Raw genomic sequence first — 23,709 nt, forward strand, 5'->3', positions numbered from 1 at the left:
GGTGACCTTCTGCTGTTGTCTGTTCTATGGTCGGGTTGTTGTCTCTTTGACACATTCCCCATTTCCATTCTCAATCTTATGAAGATTTGATAGTAGAAATGCGGCCAAACGGACGAAAGAAGTATCGAACTGAAAAATTAGCACAACTATCCTTATGCTTTACATGAATCTTGAAAAGAAATTTGTTTGATAAACTATATGTGTACATTTTATTCAAACTTTCTTAAGCTGTAGAGTTAGTTGAAATGAAACATCTAAGTCGACCAAAAAATCCCATAACAAGAACAACGCATCTTTTACGAACAATGAGACGTAAACCAAATTATTCCTTGTGCATGTATTTTCATAATTATATTTTTTTTCTTAAATATGATCATTTTTAGAAACGATTATAATGGTTATAGTTAGAAGTCCATGTAATCCATACGTATTTAGAAAAATCTAACACCCGATGATTTCGTTTCCTCTTTTTTCTTTTGAACCGATGCAGGAGTTAGTGCCCTTTTACGGCCTGCAAATACACTTCTTAATGGTTCTTCTATACTTGGGTCACTTCCTCGATTTACTTGTGTGTAAAGAACAGCAAATTCTCTGAAATGGTAAGATATCATTATCGTTTGTTTTATTTTACAACATTTTTCATTTAATTAGATCTTAAATTTGCATTTAAAATTTCAGACTTCAGATATTACTAATCCGTCTTCCTGTGAAAAAATACAAGTATCAATTACAAATTTTCAAAGTTAAATTATGATAGCTGTAGGAAAGATAAATTCATGGCCCAGCATCGCCAGGAAAACTGTCTGCATTTGCGCCTGTCAAATCCCCATTGAAGATGAAAATAAACTCATCATAGATACAAAGACTAAATTTAGTATATACGCCAGACGTGCGTTTCGTCTACAAAAGATTCATCAGTGACGCTCGAATCCAAAAAAGTTAAAAAGGCCAAATAAAGTACGAAGTTGAAGAGCATTGAAGACCAAAATTCCTAAAAGTTTTGCCAAATACAGCTAAGGTAATCTATGCATGAGGTAAAAAAAAGCCTTAGTATTTCAAAAAATTAAAAAAATTTGTAAACAGTAAATTTATAAATATAACCATATCAATGACAATTCCAGTCAGCACAAAAAGTGCTGACTACTGGGCTTGTGATACTCTCGGGGAAATAAATTTCCACCAGCAGTGGCATCGACCCAGTAGATGTAAATAAACTCATCATAGATACCAGGACTAAATTTAGTATATACGCCAGACGCGCGTTTCGTCTACAAAAGACTCATTCATCAGTGACGCTCGAATCCAAAAAAGTTAAAAAGGCCAAATAAAGTACGAAGTTGAAGAGCAATGAGGACCAAAATTCCTAAAAGTTTTGCCAAATACAGCTAAGGTAATCTATGACTGAGGTAGAAAAGCCTTAGTATTTCAAAAAATTCAAAAATTTGTAAACAGTAAATTTATAAATATAACCATATCAATGACAATACATGTCAGCACAAAAAGTGCTGACTACTGGGCTTGTGATACTCTCGGGGAAATAAATTTCCACCAGCACTGGCATCGACCCAGTGGTTGTAAATAAACTCATCATAGATACAAAGACTAAATTTAGTATATACGCCAGACGCGCGTTTCGTCTACAAAAGACTCATCAGTGACGCTCGAATTCAAAAAAGTTAAAAAGGCCAAATAAAGTACGAAGTTGAAGAGCATTGAGGACCAAAATTCCTAAAAGTTTTGCCAAATACAGCTAAGGTAATCTATGCCTGAAATACAGTACTGTATTCCTTAAGCTTTGAGAACAACGATCTTGTTTTATAACTCTTATACGATATATGATTGTCAAAAAGACCTTTGAGTGTTTAAAGAAAAAATGTATAGTTTCTTATTTTCGGGATATAACTTATACCAAAACTATCAATTATATTCCATCAAAATTGAGATGCCAAGTAAGGAATGAAGTATTAAGATATATAAGCAGTTATTATTTTAATTATTTACTTAGATACGTACTTTAATTGGAAATTCCTATTTCTCGTATCTCTTATCAGCCGTTTTACATTTTGGATCTTCTTTTTTTCTGGAATCCGTTCACATTGCTGAAATACATCAATTGGATCCCACTTGAAAAATAGATGATAATTACTTGGGAGATTTCCCCCATTATTTTGAATCTTTGGCTTATCTCTCTTTACCACGTCAGAGACAATTTCTTTCTCAATTTTTCTAACTGAAATTTATTTGATATTTCGTTTAAACAGTAAAAATAGAACTAACCTGAATAAAGGTTATACGTTCACAGTAATTCAATTTATGTATAATATACCCTATTCAAGCTTATGAAGTTATTATATTATTAGATAGAAATGAAGCGATATCGTTAATAAGAAAAAAGGCGTTTTCTAAACTCTTAAATTCAAGGACATATCATAGAACTACTTGACAAAAACCAGTTTGTAGGTCATGACTAAAAAATATTTTGAATAAGCCATACCTTCAATATCACATCTGTATTCATACCATTTTGGGTATTATAACACACTTAATAATTTTTATTTTATGCTTTTCAAGAATTTTATTATTGTTGCTTTTGGTTTGATTTGTTCTACGTTTATAAAATTGTTTGATCGATTGAAGGAAGATTGCATGCATTTCTATTTTCAAATTAAGGTAGCAAACCTTTTTTAAACATCTTGATAATTTATAATTTTTTGCATATTTATAGAATAAACAAAACGATTTTAAAATTTAAATGTATGATCCGAAACTCCTGTCCAGAAAATGAATATTAGACTGACATGTCATTTTCATCTTTAATTCTAAAGAATCTGAGCAATTTTCAAATGTGTTTTTGGTTATTACTCCAGTTATGTTTTATATTTCGCTTGCAGTCACTCCTGCATTGTTTGATCACTTTGAAGTATATTTCTTTTTGCGCAGGTAAATATATATCGAAGTTCTGGAAAATATCGACTAGACGGATCTTTGATGCATTTAATTCAAGTGTATTGATAAAAAAAAAAAATACTATAGTAAACAGACCTGAAATTTATTTAACACGTAAACATTTCTTTAAGACTTGAATGTTACATTTTGTTTAATTTTATTGGAGTGTAAAAGCAGTGACCGAAGCAAATTTTGTATGAATGTGTCAATGCTTTTACAACCCTTTAAAATTACAAATACGCGATGGTACGAACTAATAACAAAACCATTCAATTATTTTAATTATTATTTAAACAATTTTAATTTTAAAAGCTTGGTTTAAATCAAAATGACCATTTCAGATTAAAATTTATTTACTGTTAAGAACAGCTTAAAATGATGTTTACAACTATGAACGTTGTATTAAAGTATTGATTCAATCATGTATCTATTCATCATTTTGCTTTAAAGTCATAAGAAACCTCAAATTAAAAAAAATAATGCATATGTTTTTTTATAACTCAATGGATAGTTTTCATTATAAAACTTATGTACATATACTTTTTTCTGAAGAAAATTCTTTAATTTAGTCATATTTAGAAGAAGTTTACTTTATTTTAATTGCTTCCTGGAACCAGGAAGCAATTCCCCCGACATATTTTCCGTTTGCAAAGTGACCTCAGTGTGACCCGTCTCGTAAAAATCTGGTGATCGCAATACGCATGGATGTCCTTAAAATAAACTATTATCTGAATTTACATGTCAAACACGTGCTCAATTTCCATGCTTCTTTGTTGATTTTTTGTTGATTGTTGACAAACAGGTGACAATCGTTAAACTTCGGCTTCAAAACACGAACTTTAATTACCTGCCATATTTTCACAACAACACTGACCGATTGAAAAAAAAATTGACGATTATACGAAATGTTTGCGAAAAAAATGATAAATTCGTGCACATAAGACTAAGTTTATGATGCTTGTATGAATTGGTTCAAGAATTGGAAGAACATTATTTTTCACCGGTCACTCGTTTCTTATGACTTTAAAAAGTAATTCAATTCTGGATGATGTTCAGATTTCTACCTTCATTGCCGCTATGATATCGTCAGTGGTAATCATTTCTTCTCTTTCTTTTTCATAACCTGGAAACAAGTCATATACGTCTACTTCAAAGTCTTTCATCAGTTCGACGATCTTTATTAAACTGTAAGTCAACTGATCGCTAGTTTTCTCGCGACGAGATGGAGGTCGTGATATCAGTACCGTCATGCCACGTTTATTCTGTAATGTGTTTACGGCATCTATCAGTTCGGCATCAACGTCAATTCCCTGAAAAATATTTTTGCATTCCTTCAATGAAGATTTTATCACATGGATATACAATTCATTGTTTTAACAAACCGTTTATTGTTTACATGCTTTTTTGAAATAATATGTTCATTTCGATGACTAATCATTTACATATATGCTTATATGTTGTCACATGGATATATAAACCATTGTTTGAAAAAAAACCATTTTATTTAACCGGTTGAACACTAACGAGCAAACACAATCAACGTCAATTCACTGAAAAATATTTTGCATTCCTTCAATTGAGATGTTGTCACATGGATATACAATTCATTGTTTAAACAAACCATTTATTGTTTACATGCATTTTTTAAATAATATTTCGATGACTAATCCTTTACTACATATATGCTTATGTTGTCACATGGATGTACAAACCATTGTTTAAAAAAACGTTTTATTTAACCGGTTGAACATTAATAAGCAAACTCACAGTTTATTGTCAAGATGTTTTTTCTTTTAAATATCCTTATTTCGATGACTTATCATCTACATATATGCGTATGTTGACCCTATGAGTAAACACAATCAGGGGAAATTCATTGTTCCTATATGCTATCAAAGCATCTATTATCTCGAAATCAAATTCAATTTATACACGTAAATCAGAGATGTTGCAGCATGAAAGTACAAAATAAAGGCAACAGTAGTATACCGCTGTTCAAAACTCATAAATCCATGGACAAAAAACAAAATCGGGGTAACAAACTAAAACTGAGGGAAACGCATTAAATATAAGAGGAGAACAACGACACAACATTAAAATGTAACACACTCACACACAGAAACGGACTAAGCATTAGACAAAATCCTATGAGAATAACAAATATAACATCAAAACCAAATACATGAATTTGAGATAGATAAGTACCGTGACACGTCTTATAGTAATGTGAATTCACACTCAAAAATAAGAGAAAACAAACGACACAACGGAGACACAACGTTAAAATGTAACACACACAGAAACGAACTATAATATAACAATGGCCATATTCCTGACTTGGTACAGGACATTTTTAAAAGAAACAATGGTGGGTTGAACCTGGTTTTGTGGCATGCCAAACCTCCCTCTTTTATGGCCATGTGAAATATAACATTAAAATGACAACCAGCACAACATTACAGGACTACAATATAAATAAATAGGAGAACACAATTGACAAAGAAATACACGAATAATAGCTAACAAAAGGCAACAAGTTTAAAATTTTTGATACGCCAGCAGTGCATTTTGTCCACACAAGACTTACTAGTGACGCCCAGATAGAAAAAGTTTGAAAGCCGAAACAAATCATTGTTATTTAATAAAAGCGTAGGATCTTGTAAACATGGGTTTTACAAGTTTTGTATTTCATAACAAGGTCATAAACAGTTGTGTGTCATCTTTGATACATTCTTTATCAAAAATAATATTCTACGGTTATTAATTATTTTCATTTCAATACGTGTTAATAACAGAAACGTAAAACATATAAATATGTTTATATAACCAATGATCATGCATAATTCTATGATATTCTATACAAGAATTATAACAAGATAAAATGACAGATGATTTGTCGTTATTTATAACCTTTTCATGATTTTTAATATACTTTACCATCTGCCCATGATAATTTTTCAATTAAGATGAATCTGATAATAGAATGAAATTCAAAACAGTGTGGCTGTGGCCATTGATTGACACATTAAATTCATCCATTGACTGGGACAATTTACGTGAACGTTTGTCTGTGACGACCACTGTTCACGACGTACCTACGATAGACTTTTAAACTGTGGGGCCACCAAAGGTTTCTTAACGCCTTTAATTATAAAATAATTCGAAAAATAATCAGGAATAACCTTTATGTTTTGATTTATATAATTGATATAAATCAAAAAACATCGTGTTATTTCTGATTAATTTTTCGAATTACTTTATTAAGGTGTTGAGTACCTTTGGTGACCCCATAGTTTAAGTGTCTTTAAAAAGTACACAATGAGCAGTAGTCGTTACATACAAACGTTCACCTTAATTGTCCCAGTCAATGGATGAATTTAATGTGTCAATCAATGGCTACAGCCACACTGTTTTGAATTTCATTCTATGTAATATGTGATTTGGTGCCAATCTTAGTTGACTAGATTTATCAGTTTTTTCCTACCGAATGGCGATGGTTCTCTCAAAGCACTGTGGCTTGCTCTACAAATTGACTGGACGCAACGTTATAGCCAATAATGTTAAGATTAGCGCAAAACACCGAAAAATTCATAGATTAATTTTCTTTTACATTCTCATTTTACAGATATTGTCTATGAAAGCACTCTATTTAGTTACTTAGCTAAAAGATCTTTATGTTACCTGAAGTTCAACAGTCGCAAGTCTCTTTTTCATGCGAGAAGAGTATGGTTTTAACAACGTAAGAGCCCCAACTGAAGATATGTGGTTGTATGAAATCTAAAAGAAAGAAAAAAAAGTATTCTGATAATAAATTATATAAATTTTCTTTGACATTTTCAGGCATTTGAAATGAATATCGTGGATTCATTTATTTTCGTGGATATCAATTTTCGTAGATTGAGGAAAACTATAGGCTATGCAAACATTGTTATTAGTTGGATATTTGAATTCGTGGTTCACTTGTACCCATGAAACCCACGAATAAGAATAAATCCACAGTATAATACGTGACATTACACAGTAAACAAATCAACAAGCAAATAATAATGTATTTTCATTAAAAAACAAGATGAAGTCGCGCACAGTTTCTTAGAAGTTGAGCTAATTTTCAATTTAATGTCTCTAAATCAAGGAAATTAGAGTACAAATTACTTCCGAGAAAATGATCAATCATTTCTTGACTGCATTTTACCACATCGTTTAACCTGCAGAACATTAAAGAGCAAATAAACCGTCAGTCATTATAGAAGAGTAATGTACCTTTAACGTTATATTAGATGGTTAGTGAAAGATCAATCATTTTCCTGAGCTTTTACTATTTTCCTTAGGAAAATTAAGTAAGTTTAACTTGTTATGTAATCTCATCTTATCCTCAAGAAGATATTATTAATGGAGATTTGGACGTCAAAAGCTTTAAAGGTTACATAATTTTCTTAATAATCTATAAGTACAGACACTTATGATTTCATTTCACTTTCTCATAACTATAAATGAGTGTCATTTCCTTTTAATGTCAGTTCCATCATTTTCATTTCTTTTTAGCTTGACATTTAAAAAAACATGAATCAATAAGCTTTTTTTCTTCCTGGTTACACTTTTAAGTAACATTAGATCAAGTTAATCACGAACTAATAAAGTTAAATATTTTAGTCAGGTTTCTTTTGTCCTTTAAATGATAAAAAACCAATAAGAGATCAGTTCTTTCTAATGAAAACATTACAAGTGCTGCGGAAATGGAAAGCAAATAGTGTGAATGTGTTTGTCACAAGCTTAAAAAGATAACAGAAACCTAATAATATGATAAACGGATCTTTTTAGATTTGTTGAGTAAATTATAGAAAATGCCTATCTGCTTTTGTAAGACATGTCAACAATCTAAATTAAAATTAAAACGAATTGAAAAGACTTGATAAATCAACGTTAACGTTTCAGAATCTGTAGGATACTGTGTTTATCTTTTTTAGGGTCTTGATGGGGTAGTAGACTAGAGTATACTTATAAAAACACATACAGAAGAATGGACTGAAAAAAAATGAAAAGGTAATAATGAAGTACTAAATATGAAGAATAGAGCATTTGGACACATTAGATTTAAAAGAGAGAAAATCGGAATTAAATATTAAACAATACAGAAGACTTGCAACCACACCCTCATTTTTTGTTTGTACAAGTCAACTTATACGGTATGCCATTGTTTTTAATCAATTATTTTAGGATGTCGTAAATGTAGACAACGAATTAAAATTTTTACCCATAATGCATTATTTTTATAAATGGTTAAAAACGTACCTTGAGCGTCTTCAGATGACGATTATATGGTATAATTGTTGATATTACTCTGGCTACTTTGTCTGTTAACCTATTTGAAGTTATATCCAGCTCTTCAAGCGAATCTTGGTTCTTTAATGCTTCAAACAATGCTATTCCTCCATCTTCTCCGAAACCGTTCATAGCAACATTTAATATTTCTAACTGAGTATTTATCTAAAAACAAATAAATATTATAGGATAGATAAATAAGCATGTTTTGTTTCTATGGCTTATTACACGGTATATTCCTGTCCCACTTAGGATACTGTATTACAATTTTTGTCGTTTGTTGCTGTATATCACATTCATTTAGTTAACTTTTTTCATTGTTTGTACATAAATTATGTCATAAGTTAAATTGTCGTTTGAATTGCTTTGAGTTTATCATTCTTTGAGGAACTCAACAAATAGTTTTATCCTGCATAAAAATAAGATTTATTTTCTTATTTTATATTTTACATCATGTTTTATTCAAGATCCTCTGTTAAAATATGAAATTCGTCTCAAAATCAAAATATAGATAAAAAATAAATATTTTGATGTCTTGTTTTTGTGGAACAGTTCGGGTGCGGGAATTTTTCGCTACATTGAAGACCTGTTGGTGACCTTCTGCTGTTGTTTATTTCTATGGTCGGGTTGTTGTCTCTTTGGCACATTCCCCATTTCCATTCTCAATTTTAAAAAGTTCGTTTTTTCTGTGAAAGCACACATTATTAGAATTTCAGCTGTGTTTTGTCTTAAGATAGAAATTGATGTCCATGAACGCCATCAATCATAATTTTCTACTAACATTATTCGTTTAAAACAGAAAATGTGTGACGTAACATTGCACAAGAGTGCTATTGATGATGTTTATTTACCAACTTTGTCGGTCGGAGTAATGTCCGTAAATTTTAAATTTGTGTAACTATTCTCCAAGTGATTTAGATTTTCATTTCTGCTTACTTGACTTTTTCCCTATACTTCAACTATTTCATGTATATTTCTTAGATTTTGATTAAAATCATAACATTTGGCGATGAACACATATAATGCAGCCTTCATAGACACCATAAATAATCATAGACAACCTCGGTCAATAATGTTATACATTTTAAGTAAGTAAAGTACATCAAACGTACTTTAGAAGAGACATGTATTGTCGAAATGCGCATCTGGTGCAAGAAAATTGGTACCGTTAATTTTATTAGAAAGACTTTTGATCATAAACACGACATAACGAAAACATCTTTATTAAAAATCTATAGAAAATAAAATACTACAAAATTGCATGTATAGTACCTTTAAACCAGCAGCTAAGGCAATTGCACCCTGTTTTCCAATTTGATTCCAACTAATATCTAATAATTCTAAAGTGATATTGCTTCCTGAAAATCAAGCAATCCAATCATAAAATGAATCTTTCGTCAAGCAGGTTTTAATATTGGTTATATGTTTTATTTCGTTCTGTAGATGAATATTTATTCTAGATCTTATTTCTTGAATGTCCTCATTATTTAATCAATATATGTCAGTCCAAAGAAAGGAAGTTAACTGCATGAACTGCTTAATTCATTCATTTTACTTTTTAAAAGATAAGTATGGTAAAAAATGAGTTAATAACAATTTATTTTCAATGGAGTGGTATCGTGTTAGGTGCATAGAGGTGATAACTGGTTCGTGTCATCCAGCATGATCAGATTAATATCGCGTTCGTACTAACAATGCAAAGGTGAACTAACAAATGTCGAATATTTTATCTTTTTTAAAACATGTACTGAAAGGTATTGATTGATACCATTGTCGGAAGATTGTTATTTCGTTTGTTTTCCTCCTATAGTTGATGGTGGCACGGTAGTATTTGCTTTCCAGAATTTAGGTTGCTCTTTTGTGTACCCTACTTAGGTAAATGTATCTAAACAGTGTGATTGGACAAAAAATACAGTATCAACTGAACATACTTTCCCAAACTGAGTGATGAATCAGATGTAGAAAAATATGAATTAATTTTATATACAGATGAAAATGAATTTTTGAGAATTTTTTTAAATTTTGCATTCACTGCACCATAAAAGACCTAAAAGTACTAGTGGCCTTAGGATTTTAAAAATAGCAAAAAAAAGTAAACGGTCATGGTACATATCCAAATTCATTTCTGAATGGTAAAATGAAAGTACTTCAGTTAACTGTGAATGTAGATTTTTTTGCAGTGTTATAAAGTGGTGAAAATTCTAAAAAGGCTATCATTATCCCTTATGGCCAGGAAATACTACCGTGCCACCTTAAGGGGGATATTTATTTTTACACTAAATCAATAAAGGAACTTTTTTTACCTATGCAATTTGTAAGTTTATCAATACAAAGTTGATTAAGGGCAACTATGATAAAAACAAGCCTTAAATTCCACCCCTGAGAGTAAAAATTGCTGATTCAGCAAATTTTGCCTGATCTGTTGGTAATAATGTAAAAATTTACCTAGAAAGTAGAAATTCATTATTTTTATGTAACTTGCACTACATTTTTAATTATAAATGCTCGCTTTGACTTTTCGCAGTGTCTGACACATGTGCAACCACTGAAATTTGAGACGCGACATTCTTCGGTTGCATGTACATCCTATTATTTTCACCGAAATAAATAAATTGCATAATTTCTTATTTTTTTCAACACAATTACAGCTATACTAGTTTTCATGAGGTTTAATTTGCAGTTTTGATGTAACATGACACCAGTTGGAGCTTTTGGGGAACTAGTAAGTGGTTAAGGGGTCCTTCCTTATTCATTAAGCTCTCATACTGGTCTGAAATAAAGATAGAAATAGGGGTTTCTTTACATTGAATAAACCTTATTTTTGACAAAGAATGTATTTATGATGTTATATCAGCAAGATTAAATGGTTTATTCATTTTCCATGCAAATATCATTAGTTGTTAAGATTTTCTGACAGTGAAAAGCACAATAAAGGCAAATTGATTGTGTAAGGGGACATAATTTAACTTAATGCATACATGAGAAATAGACAAACAGTCAACTTAGAGATGTGTTCTAGTACATGTATTGTCAAACAGATTTTGGAATAATAGTTAACTGCAATCTAAAGACTCTTGTTGTACTATTCTCATAATCTGAAAATGTTTAAAGTACTATAAGGCATGCTGTAAAATGTGGAATGGACTTTAATACCAGTTTTCATGATTTGGTGCTAAAACTGTTTCTTTCAGTCAGATTAACCATAAACAGAGTTGGCAATCCACTAATTCCTCCTGAATCATCATGTTTGACTTCTGTGTTGATTTGAAACATCATATATTTGGGTTTTGTTCACTCCTTAAGTAAAAATGGTAAGATGAAAAAAAAGTGATAATCTGCCAGATGGGGTAGGGATGTAATGTTTCATTTTTTTGGGGTAAGAAATGAGTGCAGACAAGTATTCTTTATTGTAATATGTTCCAAAATAAGAAGTCTACGCATCATAGGTGTCATGACTGGTTTCAAGTTTGTTATGTCTTGGTTAAGGCGGCACGGTAGTATTTGCTTTCCAGAATTTAGGTTGCTCTTTTGTGTACCCTACTTAGGTAAATGTACCTAAACAGTGTGATTGGACAAAAAATACAGTATCAACTGAACATACTTTCCCAAACTGAGTGATGAATCAGGTGTAGAAAAATATGAATTAATTTTATATACAGATGAAAATGAATTTTTGAGAATTTTTTTAAATTTTGCATTCACTGCACCATAAAAGACCTAAAAGTACTAGTGGCCTTAGGATTTTAAAAATAGCAAAAAAAGTAAACGGTCATGGTACATATCCAAATTCATTTCTGAATGGTAAAATGAAAGTACTTCAGTTAACTGTGAATGTAGATTTTTTTGCAGTGTTATAAAGTGGTGAAAATTCTTAAAAGGCTATCATTATCCCTTATGGCCAGGAAATACTACCGTGCCACCTGATGTGTTTACCTCGGTTTTACCCGGATTTGTTTTTTTCTAAATTCATTTATGAGTTTTGAACAGCGATATGCTCCTGTTGCCTTTAATGCTTTAATTGTCCCCGGAACGTAGCTCCGTTCATCGGTACTAACATAAGAATTTGGATATTTTTAAATGGAATTCCTGTTTATTAAAACCTGTAAAACTTTGGAAAATCTTTTTTATAAATTAAAGAATGTATCTCCCTCGTGTATAGCTCATTCCGTGTGCGTAATTTTTGCAACACTTTGGTCCTCCTTTTTGTTATTTCGATTCTTCAACGTTTTAGATAGGTATATTATATAGTTGTAATCTTATAGCTCATATCATGCAAGGCCTGTATAGCCAGGCAGAGATGTTAAAAACGTCCATCGTCGATTTAATAGTTCGGTTCTGTATGTGTTTCATTGTCTTTTGTCTTTTTGGTGCACTTCAGCGTTTCTGTTGCTTCTTTGTTTTCCTCTCTAATAGTAGATGTGTTTCCCTCGGTTTTAGTTTGTAACCCGGAGTTGTTTTCTCTCAATCGATTTACCGGTATGACTTTCGAACAGCGGTTTATTGTTGCCTTTATTTATAAATGCATAGTTTATTCATCATGCAGAGTTTTGCTACGCTTTTTGGTTATATCAACTCTTACATGCTTAAAGTAATTCCAAAACTCATTAAGTATTTTGAGCTTAATCATCACTGAAAAAAACATTCAAAATGGGCATTTGGTGTATTACAATTGGAATTGTTATAACATAGTTATTTGCTAACCTAAAGAATCTCCAATATACTTTGCAGCAGCATTGCCAAGGTTATTGCGTCTTAGATATAACTCCCGGAGGAAAACATTATTCTGTAAAAAGAACATATATCTAACATGTTTAGGTCGATTTAAAGTAAGTCGATCTTAGTGAAGCGCACAAGGAATAAAAGCTTTGAGAAAAAAATAGAAAAGGTTAAGAACTTACACTGGTTGTACATTTATATTATTTAAAATGCAATAAGACTATGTCGGTGGAACGTGATTACCAACCAATGAAAAATATATTAACAATGAGGTAAAAAGTAGATGTTAATGTCCTTTTTATAAGTAATTCGTTTACCTCAATGATCTCTGCTAGATAAGGACCAGACTTTTCTCCTAGGCCACAATCTACAATTATGCATATAAAAAGTAAAATCACAAAAATACTGAACTCCGAGGAAAATTCAATCGGAAAGTACCTAATCAAATGGCAAAATCAAATGACAAAACACATCAAACGAATGGACAACAACTGTCATATTCCTTAGATGGTACAGGTTTTTTCAAATGTTGAAAATGGTGGATTGAACCTGTTTTACTAGCGCTAAACCTCTCACTTGTACGACAGTTTCATAAAACTCCTTTATATTTACAACGATGCGCGAGCAAAACAGACATAAAAAATAAAATAGTCAAAATATGGGTACAGCAGTCACCACTGTGTTACAATCTTAAAACATTTTACAAAAAATCACAAAAGCATCAATCAAATTAAAAACACATTCATTGCTTCGCGTGTCTCACGTTAGAAAATTTAAACGTCACTAGGAAGAAATTTTGTCGTTCAATTTTTATTAAGGGTTGAAAATTAAAAAAAAAAAGTGTTATAAGCATCGCATTTTTTTTTAAAAGGTGTTAATGATAACAGCTGACTGACAAAACACGTACTTTTACCATGTGTTTTTTGTTGTTGTGTGGTTTTTTTCCCGCGGAAGTCAGGTGATGGTTCATGGATGTATGTGGTAATGTTGTGTTGTCAAGAATGATTTATGATTTCAGTAATCTTTTTTTGTGTAATATACAGCAATAGTCAAAACACCGTACTTCCTAACCTAAGAAGGACTGGACCTGACCGAAAAGGTAAAATGTCGATTACAGCCGAAATTCTGGACAGCACTTTTACATCTGGGTTACAAATATTGTGTTCGAGTGTGTTCCTTGCATGAGAAAACATAAATGCGTCTAGTTACATTATTTCTAAGATGTTTACTGTTTATAAATTTAGTGGCGTGGTTCAAGTACATTTATTACCGAATGATGTTCGATTTCTTTACAGTTAATCTGTGATTTAGTTTTGTAATAAGTTATTTTGCAAGGATATTTAAAATATAATTAATAAGCAGTATAACTATTTATCTTTTTCCTTCAAAAGGATGTCTTTCAATCACATTGTCGTAAAACCCACGCTAGATTACGCCAAATTGATTGAGTGATATATATATCTGAAGGATCAACATACCTGAAACGTCAGCCTTCACCACGTGATAATTATTAGCCAATATATATTTTAGAATTTTTGCAACTTCTGGACCAATAGGATTATTTGATATATTCTGAAAAATATTGTAAAACAAGAATAAACAACAACGCACGCGTTCCTATCCTAAGCATTTTCCACTAAAAATACAAAGCAATGGAAAAAAATAATAAAAATTGTCTGATGAAAGATCCGAAAATACAAATGAGTAAAATACAGAATATGAAAATTTTTAAAGTTCTTACGATCTTACATGTCTTACACAAAAATAACGATAATTTAGCCAGCCAACAACCAAGCCGGTCGATCATAACCATTTACTAAGTACCCGGAGAACAAAAATACGTGCAGCATTTCTATTGGTTGGTTTTTAGTCTGTATACAATACTCTTGAGGACCGACAGACCAGGAAACAAAATACTGTGATGCTATCAACTATATAGGCGCCTGACTGCGTCACAAACAGAAAGTCGCGAGTGTTTATGATCATTTAAACTTTCCTAATGAGTACAGCTTTGCAAAACAAATTGCAACAGCACAACACTCTGTAAAGCGTGTTTGACGCATACATTTTATAAAGGTGTTTGTTTTGGGGAAAGAAGTGATGCATAGGGATCTGAACTAAACACACAAAACTTAGCCTAGAAAATGACAAAAGGACATTTGTTCCTTAGAAAATCATAATTGAAATGTCGAACCATTCGTTTTCGAATCTTTCTTAAAGAATTTAAGCCTTTGATTATAGCATTTGATGGAATATCAATTACATCATACTAGAATGTAAATGCTCCATTATAGGATAATTTGTAGATTTATTTCACGAAATACATCGTTTGAAATGGATTATTTGCTAAAGAAGCTATAGATGAAACACATGTTAAAATCTTTATGACATACAAATTCAATAATGCTGTTGTTCTTTAGCAACATGTCTGCCATAGTCTGTAAATGTTTGTGAGTTATTCCATTATCTTCCAAATCAATACTTTGAAAAGCCAGATTATGCTGGAAAAAAGAAAAGTCAGATTTAAAATTCAATGTTTTTAAAGTTCTGCAATATGTTTCCTTAGATTCCACACTTGATGGGATAATTGTATAAATTTGTGTCGTCGAGACATTGTCTGGTTGTTATTCATTTTCCACAAAATAATCTTCCATTTATTACAATTTCAAATTTGAAGAATGAAGATGCCTTTTTGATGTCTATATGTCAAACCAATTACAATAGGAAAACAAATAAATCGTTATGTTTGTACTTTTTTATTCTTTACTGTTTCGCTAAATTAGCAATAATATCCTATACTTTAATATTGATACATTTTCTTTTAATACAATTTGATCGAGAGTCCCATTATCTTCGAAATGCAATAGAGAAGCACATTTTAAAGATTTTTATGGGATCTATAATTATCATTTGATGTAGACACACACACACCTTTATTTTAAAAGTAACCAGGAACAAAGATCCTATTGCATATATATATATGCCACTATGCTTAACTCTTTTAATCTAAAGCTTGTGAACCACTGGTTGCATGTTTTCTTACCCAATGGTATCCTTCATCCTTCTTCCTTTTTTTCCATTTGTTAATATTCGTATTTCAACCTCTCTTTTTTAATTGACAAGCTAAATGTTCTCTTCGTTAAAGCACGAATATTACACTGGCTGGGCTGCTGCCATCATCTATTTTACTTAAGTAAAGAAAAATTCATACCTCTACTTCCTTTGAAATAGTTCTGCAATCACTTGACGTCATGTATCGGTGCCTCATTTTGAAATTGTCCTCGGTAGCATGGCGTATCAAGAATGTATTGGGGACAACTTTGAGATCCCGGCATCGCTTTTTGTATTCAGGAAATTCACCAAAATCTTTTATTTGTTTAGTTTTTTCGTCCACAATAAGTTCTAAGCCAACTGCAAAAATATATAGAAATATTGATTGATTGAGTGTTGGTTGCTTTACGCCGCATTAGCACAAAAAGACTATATCGCGGCGATATATAGAAATAATGTATGACGAACATAAATATTTATGATTGAGAAAAAAAATATGTTTTTTTTATGTTTGGAGTTGGAGACCGACATATCATGACTATTCATTTGGATTTTTGGATTCTTGTTATTTAAGCAGCCCTACTGTTTTATGAGTTCAAAATCTTTTAAAAAAAAAGGGGGGTAAAAAGAAAAAAACAAATATACCTCTATCTTGATCTAAATCTGTATCATATGCGTCATCTTCACTGTCCTCTGTCTTGATTATTCCAAGTTTAGCATCAATGTTAAAATAAACTCTTAATTCATCTTTCAGTTTGGAACATTTTATCAATCTTTCCTTCTTTTCGTTATACAAATCGTCACTGATGATTTGTGTGTTGTCGAGCAAATTCAATGGCTTCAGCTCTGATAATGGTGTTATCTGTTGACTTCTGCTGTCTGCACGCGCTGATTTTCTTGCAGACGACGTACCAGAGTTTGATTTTTTACGGCGTCGTCGAGGACGTGAGCACGGGGATGAAACAGGTTCGTCGTCAGATGAAATATAATTTGATTTGTCTTCAACATTTGGTAGTTTAACTATACAATTTTCTGGTGAACTTTGTATTGATCGAACAGTTTTAATTTCCGGAAATCTGGTTGTTGTTTGAACATCCATCTCAGAAAAGATTTCTATTCTTTAGATATAAAGAAATTATAAAACCCCTGTAAAAAAATCAATTTGTAAACATATGCTTCAAAAACAGTTTCATATGTTTGCACTTCTTCCTGCTTTTTAAAATACAGTTTCCATGTTGGAATTATATAAGTTTAGGGTACCAAGATGAGCCCTGCTCTTAATAATGTATCCTTGTTGCCGGTTTTCGGAATCTTTTGAAAATAAAGCTAAGGATGTTGAACTCGCAATGGTACTATTTCAAAACTTTTTATATATAATATTTGAAAAAAAAATGAATTTGCATGACAATTCTAAGGTTCAAATACAATTGTGAAATTTTTGTTTTGAAAGGCTCCGAAATGACAAATGTTAAACATGTACTTTTCCTACTAGGTGTATCTTTGTTTTTTTTATTTGTGCGCCTGCTGCTGCCTCGTCGACGCTTTATAGTGGGGTTTACTCTTCATCTCATTTATCAATTCCGATTGGTTATTATAGAAATTTAAGTAGACTTGTACCAGAATTTCCCCATTCAAAACACGAATCGTGTTAATGAATAATAGAGACGAATTGCACTTTCATTCAACAGTCTGATTATTGTTGGACATGTTATTAATAAACAAAACAAAAATATATCATATCGTTATGCATTAATACAATCCTAAATAAGTATGAATGAAGATGCGTTCAATTAATTATCTCTAAGAAAAGATTTTAACGGCTGTGGTATATTCTAGTCAATGAGAATGATCAATCTATCTTTTTATTGAATAACAAACTAATTTGCGAGGTGGCCAGTCATTATTCTGTATACTAATGGAAAGTTCTGGTCGTAATGTCAACAACTGTTCCCAAAAGTCACTAGTTGACAGTACTTAAAGCTAATCTTGAACAACATTTTCCCTACAGAATGAAAACTTGTCAACTTACGACAGATAAAGATCGGGCTATTAAGTTAGATGATCCATTTATCACACATAGAAACAACACTTTTGTCGACAAATTCAATAATAAAGAAACAAGGCGAGGAAAAGGAATTTCCTATTGTCACTAACCATTTGTGGAGAAGTATAATTATAAATCGTTAAATTGGGCTTCAATGGCTTCAGCTCTGATAATGGTGTTATTTGTTGACTTCTGCTGTCTGCACGCGCTGATTTTCTTGCAGACGACGTACCAAAGTTTGATTTTTTCCGGCGTCGTCGAGGACGTGAGCACGGGGATGAAACAGGTTCGTCGTCAGATGAAATATAGTTTGATTTGTCTTCAACATTTGGTAGTTTAACTATACAATTTTCTGGTGAACTTTGTATTGATCGAACAGTGTTAATTTCCGGAAATAAAAGGATTGGTTTTATGTAACGTTACGTAAATGTCATTTTTTTTTGTCATATGATAGAAGCAAATCGGAAAATTAAGCGACAGTTTTAATGAAGACAATAAAAAAAATTGCAAAATACTTTTAAATATTGATTTGAAATAACATACCTCGCAGATTTGGATAACTGACATTCGTTAATTACTTTTGTCATATTGCCACGATAGTACCATTTGATCTTAACTTCTTTAAATTAAACACTTATATATAGTCTAATACTTCAAAATATGACGAATATGTATATATAAAAATAGAAGATGTGGTATGATTGCAATGAGACAACTCTCTACAAGAGACCAAATGGCACAGAAATTAATAGCTATAGGTCACCGTACGACCTGCAACAATGAGCAAATCCCATACCGCATTGTCAGCTATTAAAGTCCTCGAAATGACAATGTAAAACAATCCAAACGAGAAAACTAACGGCATAATTTAAGTACAACAACTGAACGAAAAACAAATATGTAATACATAAACAAACGACAACCACTTAATTACAGGCTCCTGACTTGGGATAGGCACATACATATGGTCATTTGTCATTATATCTCATAAATGTTTTTTTTTCACATTTGCTAAAGATATATTCAATCCATTATCACTGTACTAGTATACATATTTTTAAGGGGCCAGCTGAAGGGCACCTACGGGTGCGGGAGTTTCTCACTACATTGAAGACCCATTGGTGGCCTTCAGCTGTTGTCTGCTCACATGCATTCCCCATTTTCCTTTCTCAATTTTATTCAACGTTGGAAACACAATTTCTCTTAAATTTAGTGAGTTCCAGGATAAACGTCTAGCATTGCCAAGAGTTAGCCATACTGGACGCCTATTAAGTCTTTGTTAATCTTGGGGTTTTTTTTTGAATAATTTGTATGCTTAGCGTCTTTTTGCTGATCAAGTATACAATACCATTTAGAGGCCAGCTGAATATTTCGCTGTATAGAAGACTCATATGCGGGCTTGGGTTGTTTTGTTTGGTTTTTTTTTTTTGTTCTCTCCGGTTGTGTTGTTGTCTCTTTCGACACATTCCCCGTTTCCATTTTGTTTTAAACTTTAAAAAATTTAGTTGAGACAGGAGCTCAGGAGCGGATCCGGCAATTTTTAAAGGGTTGGTTCCAACCATATGTCCCCATTAAAATTGCTCAACTGCCGGACCTCCCCCCAAACGTGTAAAGACTCGTGGAGATTTAAATTAGTACTAGGCATTGTTCATAGATACATATAAAAATAAAAAGATGTGGTATGATTGCCAGTGAGACAACTCTCAATCAAAGACCATATGACATATTAGTTATATCAACTAATGGTCACTTGCGACCTTCAATAATGAGCAAAACCAATAGTAAGGCTTAGCTATCAAAGGCTCCGAAATCACAAATGTTAAAGATATACATTTCTAGTGGTAGGTCTATTTTTTTAGGTGTATCTATTTGTGACGTCTGCTGGTGTCTCATCGACGTCTGGTGGGTTTTATCCTTCATCTCATTTATAATCTCATACTGATTATTATAGAAATTTCGGTAGATTTTTACATGAAGTTCCCCTTGCAAAACAAATATATTGTGTGAATGAATAATAGTGACGAATTGCACTTTCATTCAACAATCTGGTTATTGGTGGACATGTAAACTATTGGTAATAAGTAACTCTGTCAATTCAGTATGTCTTATTATTTCCTTTATCCGGTTTTAAAATTAGTGCAATTGTATACAGAACTCTACTAAATCTTCAAAATAATAAGGCTACAAATTCATAAATCAATTGATAATATTGTTGTTAAATCAGTCTTGTGCTGAAAGTTATTAAGAAAATACTTAGCAAATGTTTGGTTTCGATGATAACCGAAAAATCAATAACAGACTGAAATGGGGGGAAAATGAATCTTTTACCTTGTAGTGATTCCATAATAATACTGACTGTTTATCGTTCACTCCATTACAACTATCCACTTCATACACACAATAAAAGATGGTATTGAACAAGATTTGTTTGCTTAAAAATCAAATATTTGTCAAACATTAAAATGAAATTTTATAGGTATTTAATTGTATCGCTTGTATAATATTTACTTGTTGTTGGATTAACGATTTTCATAACTAATAGATAATCCAGTATTAAATACTCGTTAAACAACTTTTTTAATCTCTACGAGTGTTGGTTTTAATTGAAAGTATTCTGATATTGTTTAAACTATCAAACTTATATAGAGAGAGGGACAATAATTTAAAGTTCTCAAAAAATATCAATGGTATAAATCTTAATGGAAAATTTAATATAAATCTATAAAGTTTGTCTTCAGACATATACAAATATGCCAGAATATTTATTTTTATCAATAATCTGTAATGTGTTATTTTTCTTTCTTTACGCACATGCATGTTAGTTGTATAGAATAGAGGAAATAAATCTTTTTTCAAACTATTTAAAGTCTTATATATCACATTTACAGAAAACAAGGGTCTCTAAAGCGCCGGAGTCGCCAACGTAGGTCTATGTGCACCATCAACATCGGACACTCTCCAACATTGTGGTCTAGATCACGACAAAAATGTCTCTTTTGATGATTTTGTAAACGCTGATATTTTTTTTTTCTGTTTACAAATTCTCTCTATCTTCCTTAGTTTTTACCCCAAAACACAAAAAGGACTTAAATAATCGTCATTTAAGATTTATCAAAATACTATAAGGATGATTGCGGCCAAGTTTGGTTATATTTATATTTATATTATATTTTGGGAGAAAAGATAACTAAGGGACCATCAAAACAATTAGTCGAAGCAAATAAACTCATTATAGATACCAGGATTAAATTTTGTATTTACGCCAGTCGCGGGTTTCGTCTACAAAAGTCCCATCAGTGACGCTCGAATCCAAAAATGTTAAAATGGCCCAATGAAGTACGAAGTTGTAGAGCATTAAGGATCAAAATTCCTTAAAGTTTTGCCAAATACAGCTAAGTTACTCTATTCCTGAGGTAGAAACGCCTTAGTATTTCAAAAATTCAAACGATTTGTAAACAGCTAATTTTTAAATATGACCATATCAATGATAATTCATGTCAGCAGTGCTGAATACTTGGATGGTGGTTCCCTCGGGAAATTTAAACTCCACCAGCAGTGATACAGACTGAACGTAAAAACGTCACAAAAAGACAAATAACAGTCCGAAAACACTGCACGGAACAACATGTATCAACACGAAAAACGTAGTTGAACCCAAGCGCATTGGAAGGATCGGTTGTTTCTGTTCTGCTAATGAAACTTGTTAAAATATGTCGATAAGTCATATATTAACGTAAGGGTATCCAAAATACATCTATTCTGAGAGTAACTTCACCTATCTTTATTTATGATCCAGAAAAAAGTTCGCATTCTGTGTTTATTTGGTAGATGTATTTGCTTTATATTTCCACCAATTTTATTTTGAATCCATATTAAATCATAGAAAAATGAGTTTGAACCATTGTTCATCTGTGTCATAGAAATGTAAAATGTTTAACTCATATCATGATGGCGTCCATAAAACGTTTTCTTTAGAGCATCATGTATAACCCGGTCTCCTATAATGATGAGACCTACAAATAACTCCAGGTTCAAATGGAAATGATGTTGCGCAGCTGTACATGTAACTCATGAAGCAGTAAATGCTGAATGTAAATGAGCAGCTTGAGGTAAACGCCATATTTCAAGAGATTCCTATGGCAAAATGAAGATTTTTGTGGACTGTTATTTTAGCAATGATGCTGGTTGGACTACTCCAGTACTGTAATACAATTCTTACTAAACTTGGAGTTCTTTTGGCGGTGTGTACTGTAAAAATACGTAGTGTTGTCTTGGCGGAATTGAGAAAACAATTCCAATGACTCGTATTGAGTGAATGCAACACTTTGCTTTTAATGAATCCTTACAAAAACTCTTTGATAGATCCGTACGTCATCTGTTCAGGGCAATGTTTCTGCGCTGTTTAACATAATATAATTGCTCCAGTTGAAGTCCAAATTGTCGCCTTGAATTCTTGTTATTAGTTTTAATATGTTCCTATCCAGATAATTGATAATATATTTGCCACTGAACGTTATGGAAGCAGTAACAATAATGTGACCATAGTACACGGATGCCCAACTCACACTATCCTTTTCTATGTTCAATGGACCGTGAAATTGGACTTTACCTTCATCAAAAACCACATTGACCAAACACTTTTACCAAAAGTGGGACAGACTAACGAACGGACGAACAGACGGACGCCCCTAGACGATGCATAAAGAATAAAAGACTTACGGATTTCGCTTGCTCCTCGGTACCTTCTATTATTATGTACATTAATGTATTTCATCGGGTTTTCTTTATTTATTTTTTTACATTGAGTATACATTTCCAAGTGTAATTTTTTTTGTTACTCTCTCGCCCTTAATAATTTCTATAGGCAAAATACAAAAATTCCAATTTTTTACTCTTATTTACTTGTTCTCTCCATTTGTAACAACTTCAGGAAATATTTAAAAAGAAATGTATTCGATTGCTCTCAGTAATTAAACAAAAATTAAACATTTTTCGAAGCATTAATATTTTGGCTCCTTAAATTGATTATGAATTTAATCAAAATCTAATTGAACTACCGCATTCGCGCCTTCTTTGTATTCAAAATTTAAAGTATGATACAATAATTTGTTGATGTCCCAAGTGAAATTGTTCCTGTCCCTTTTCAGCATCAACTTTGACCCAATAATTTACAAAATGTTTGCGTCGGCGTTGATTCTCCAAAATAAAGATTTAATTGACACCAAAAGTACTTTTGAATTTACGCCGTATTTAATCTTCCATGACTTTATATTTTTCATAAAATTGAATTCAAAATGTAAATGTTTGGGGGAAATACCAAAGTTACTGACATTTCTTAAATACCGTTGCATCTGGAGGGTAAATTATCGAAACTTAGCCTGAATGTCAGTTTGAATTTTCGACAAAAGAAAGCGATATCTAGTGATTTAATATTAGGACGTGCTTTCAGAGTGGATATTAAAATTAATTTAGGTGGAGGTTCCTTAATAGTTTAATTAAATAAACGGATCCCAGCAACAATATCGAAGTCTCTTCTTCATAATCTAAGGCCCATAAATTTTCTAATTTACCTCCAGGGTGACTGCATTGAAAAACTATCAATTTGAAAAAGTCAAAATGTCCCATCTGTTTAC

General features: G+C 31.8%; 1 protein-coding gene across 1 annotated transcript; it reads right to left on the minus strand.

Moving 5' to 3' along the window:
- Positions 1 to 328: 328 nt before the first annotated feature.
- Positions 329 to 20,464, minus strand: LOC139516192 (leucine-rich repeat-containing protein 74B-like). Its single transcript, XM_071306115.1, has 13 exons — positions 20,405 to 20,464; positions 16,678 to 17,178; positions 16,193 to 16,392; positions 15,375 to 15,482; positions 14,460 to 14,553; positions 13,299 to 13,348; positions 12,967 to 13,048; positions 9,538 to 9,623; positions 8,236 to 8,430; positions 6,628 to 6,723; positions 4,011 to 4,256; positions 2,014 to 2,099; positions 329 to 591 (listed from the first exon to the last, which is right to left on the minus strand). The coding sequence occupies exons 2-13, from the start codon at positions 17,129 to 17,131 to the stop codon at positions 432 to 434; spliced, it is 1,857 nt and encodes a 618-aa protein (XP_071162216.1). The 5' UTR covers positions 17,132 to 17,178; positions 20,405 to 20,464; the 3' UTR covers positions 329 to 431.
- Positions 20,465 to 23,709: the final 3,245 nt, after the last annotated feature.

The sequence above is a fragment of the Mytilus edulis genome, chromosome 3, assembly GCF_963676685.1.
Source record: "Mytilus edulis chromosome 3, xbMytEdul2.2, whole genome shotgun sequence".
NCBI lineage: Eukaryota > Metazoa > Mollusca > Bivalvia > Mytilida > Mytilidae > Mytilus > Mytilus edulis.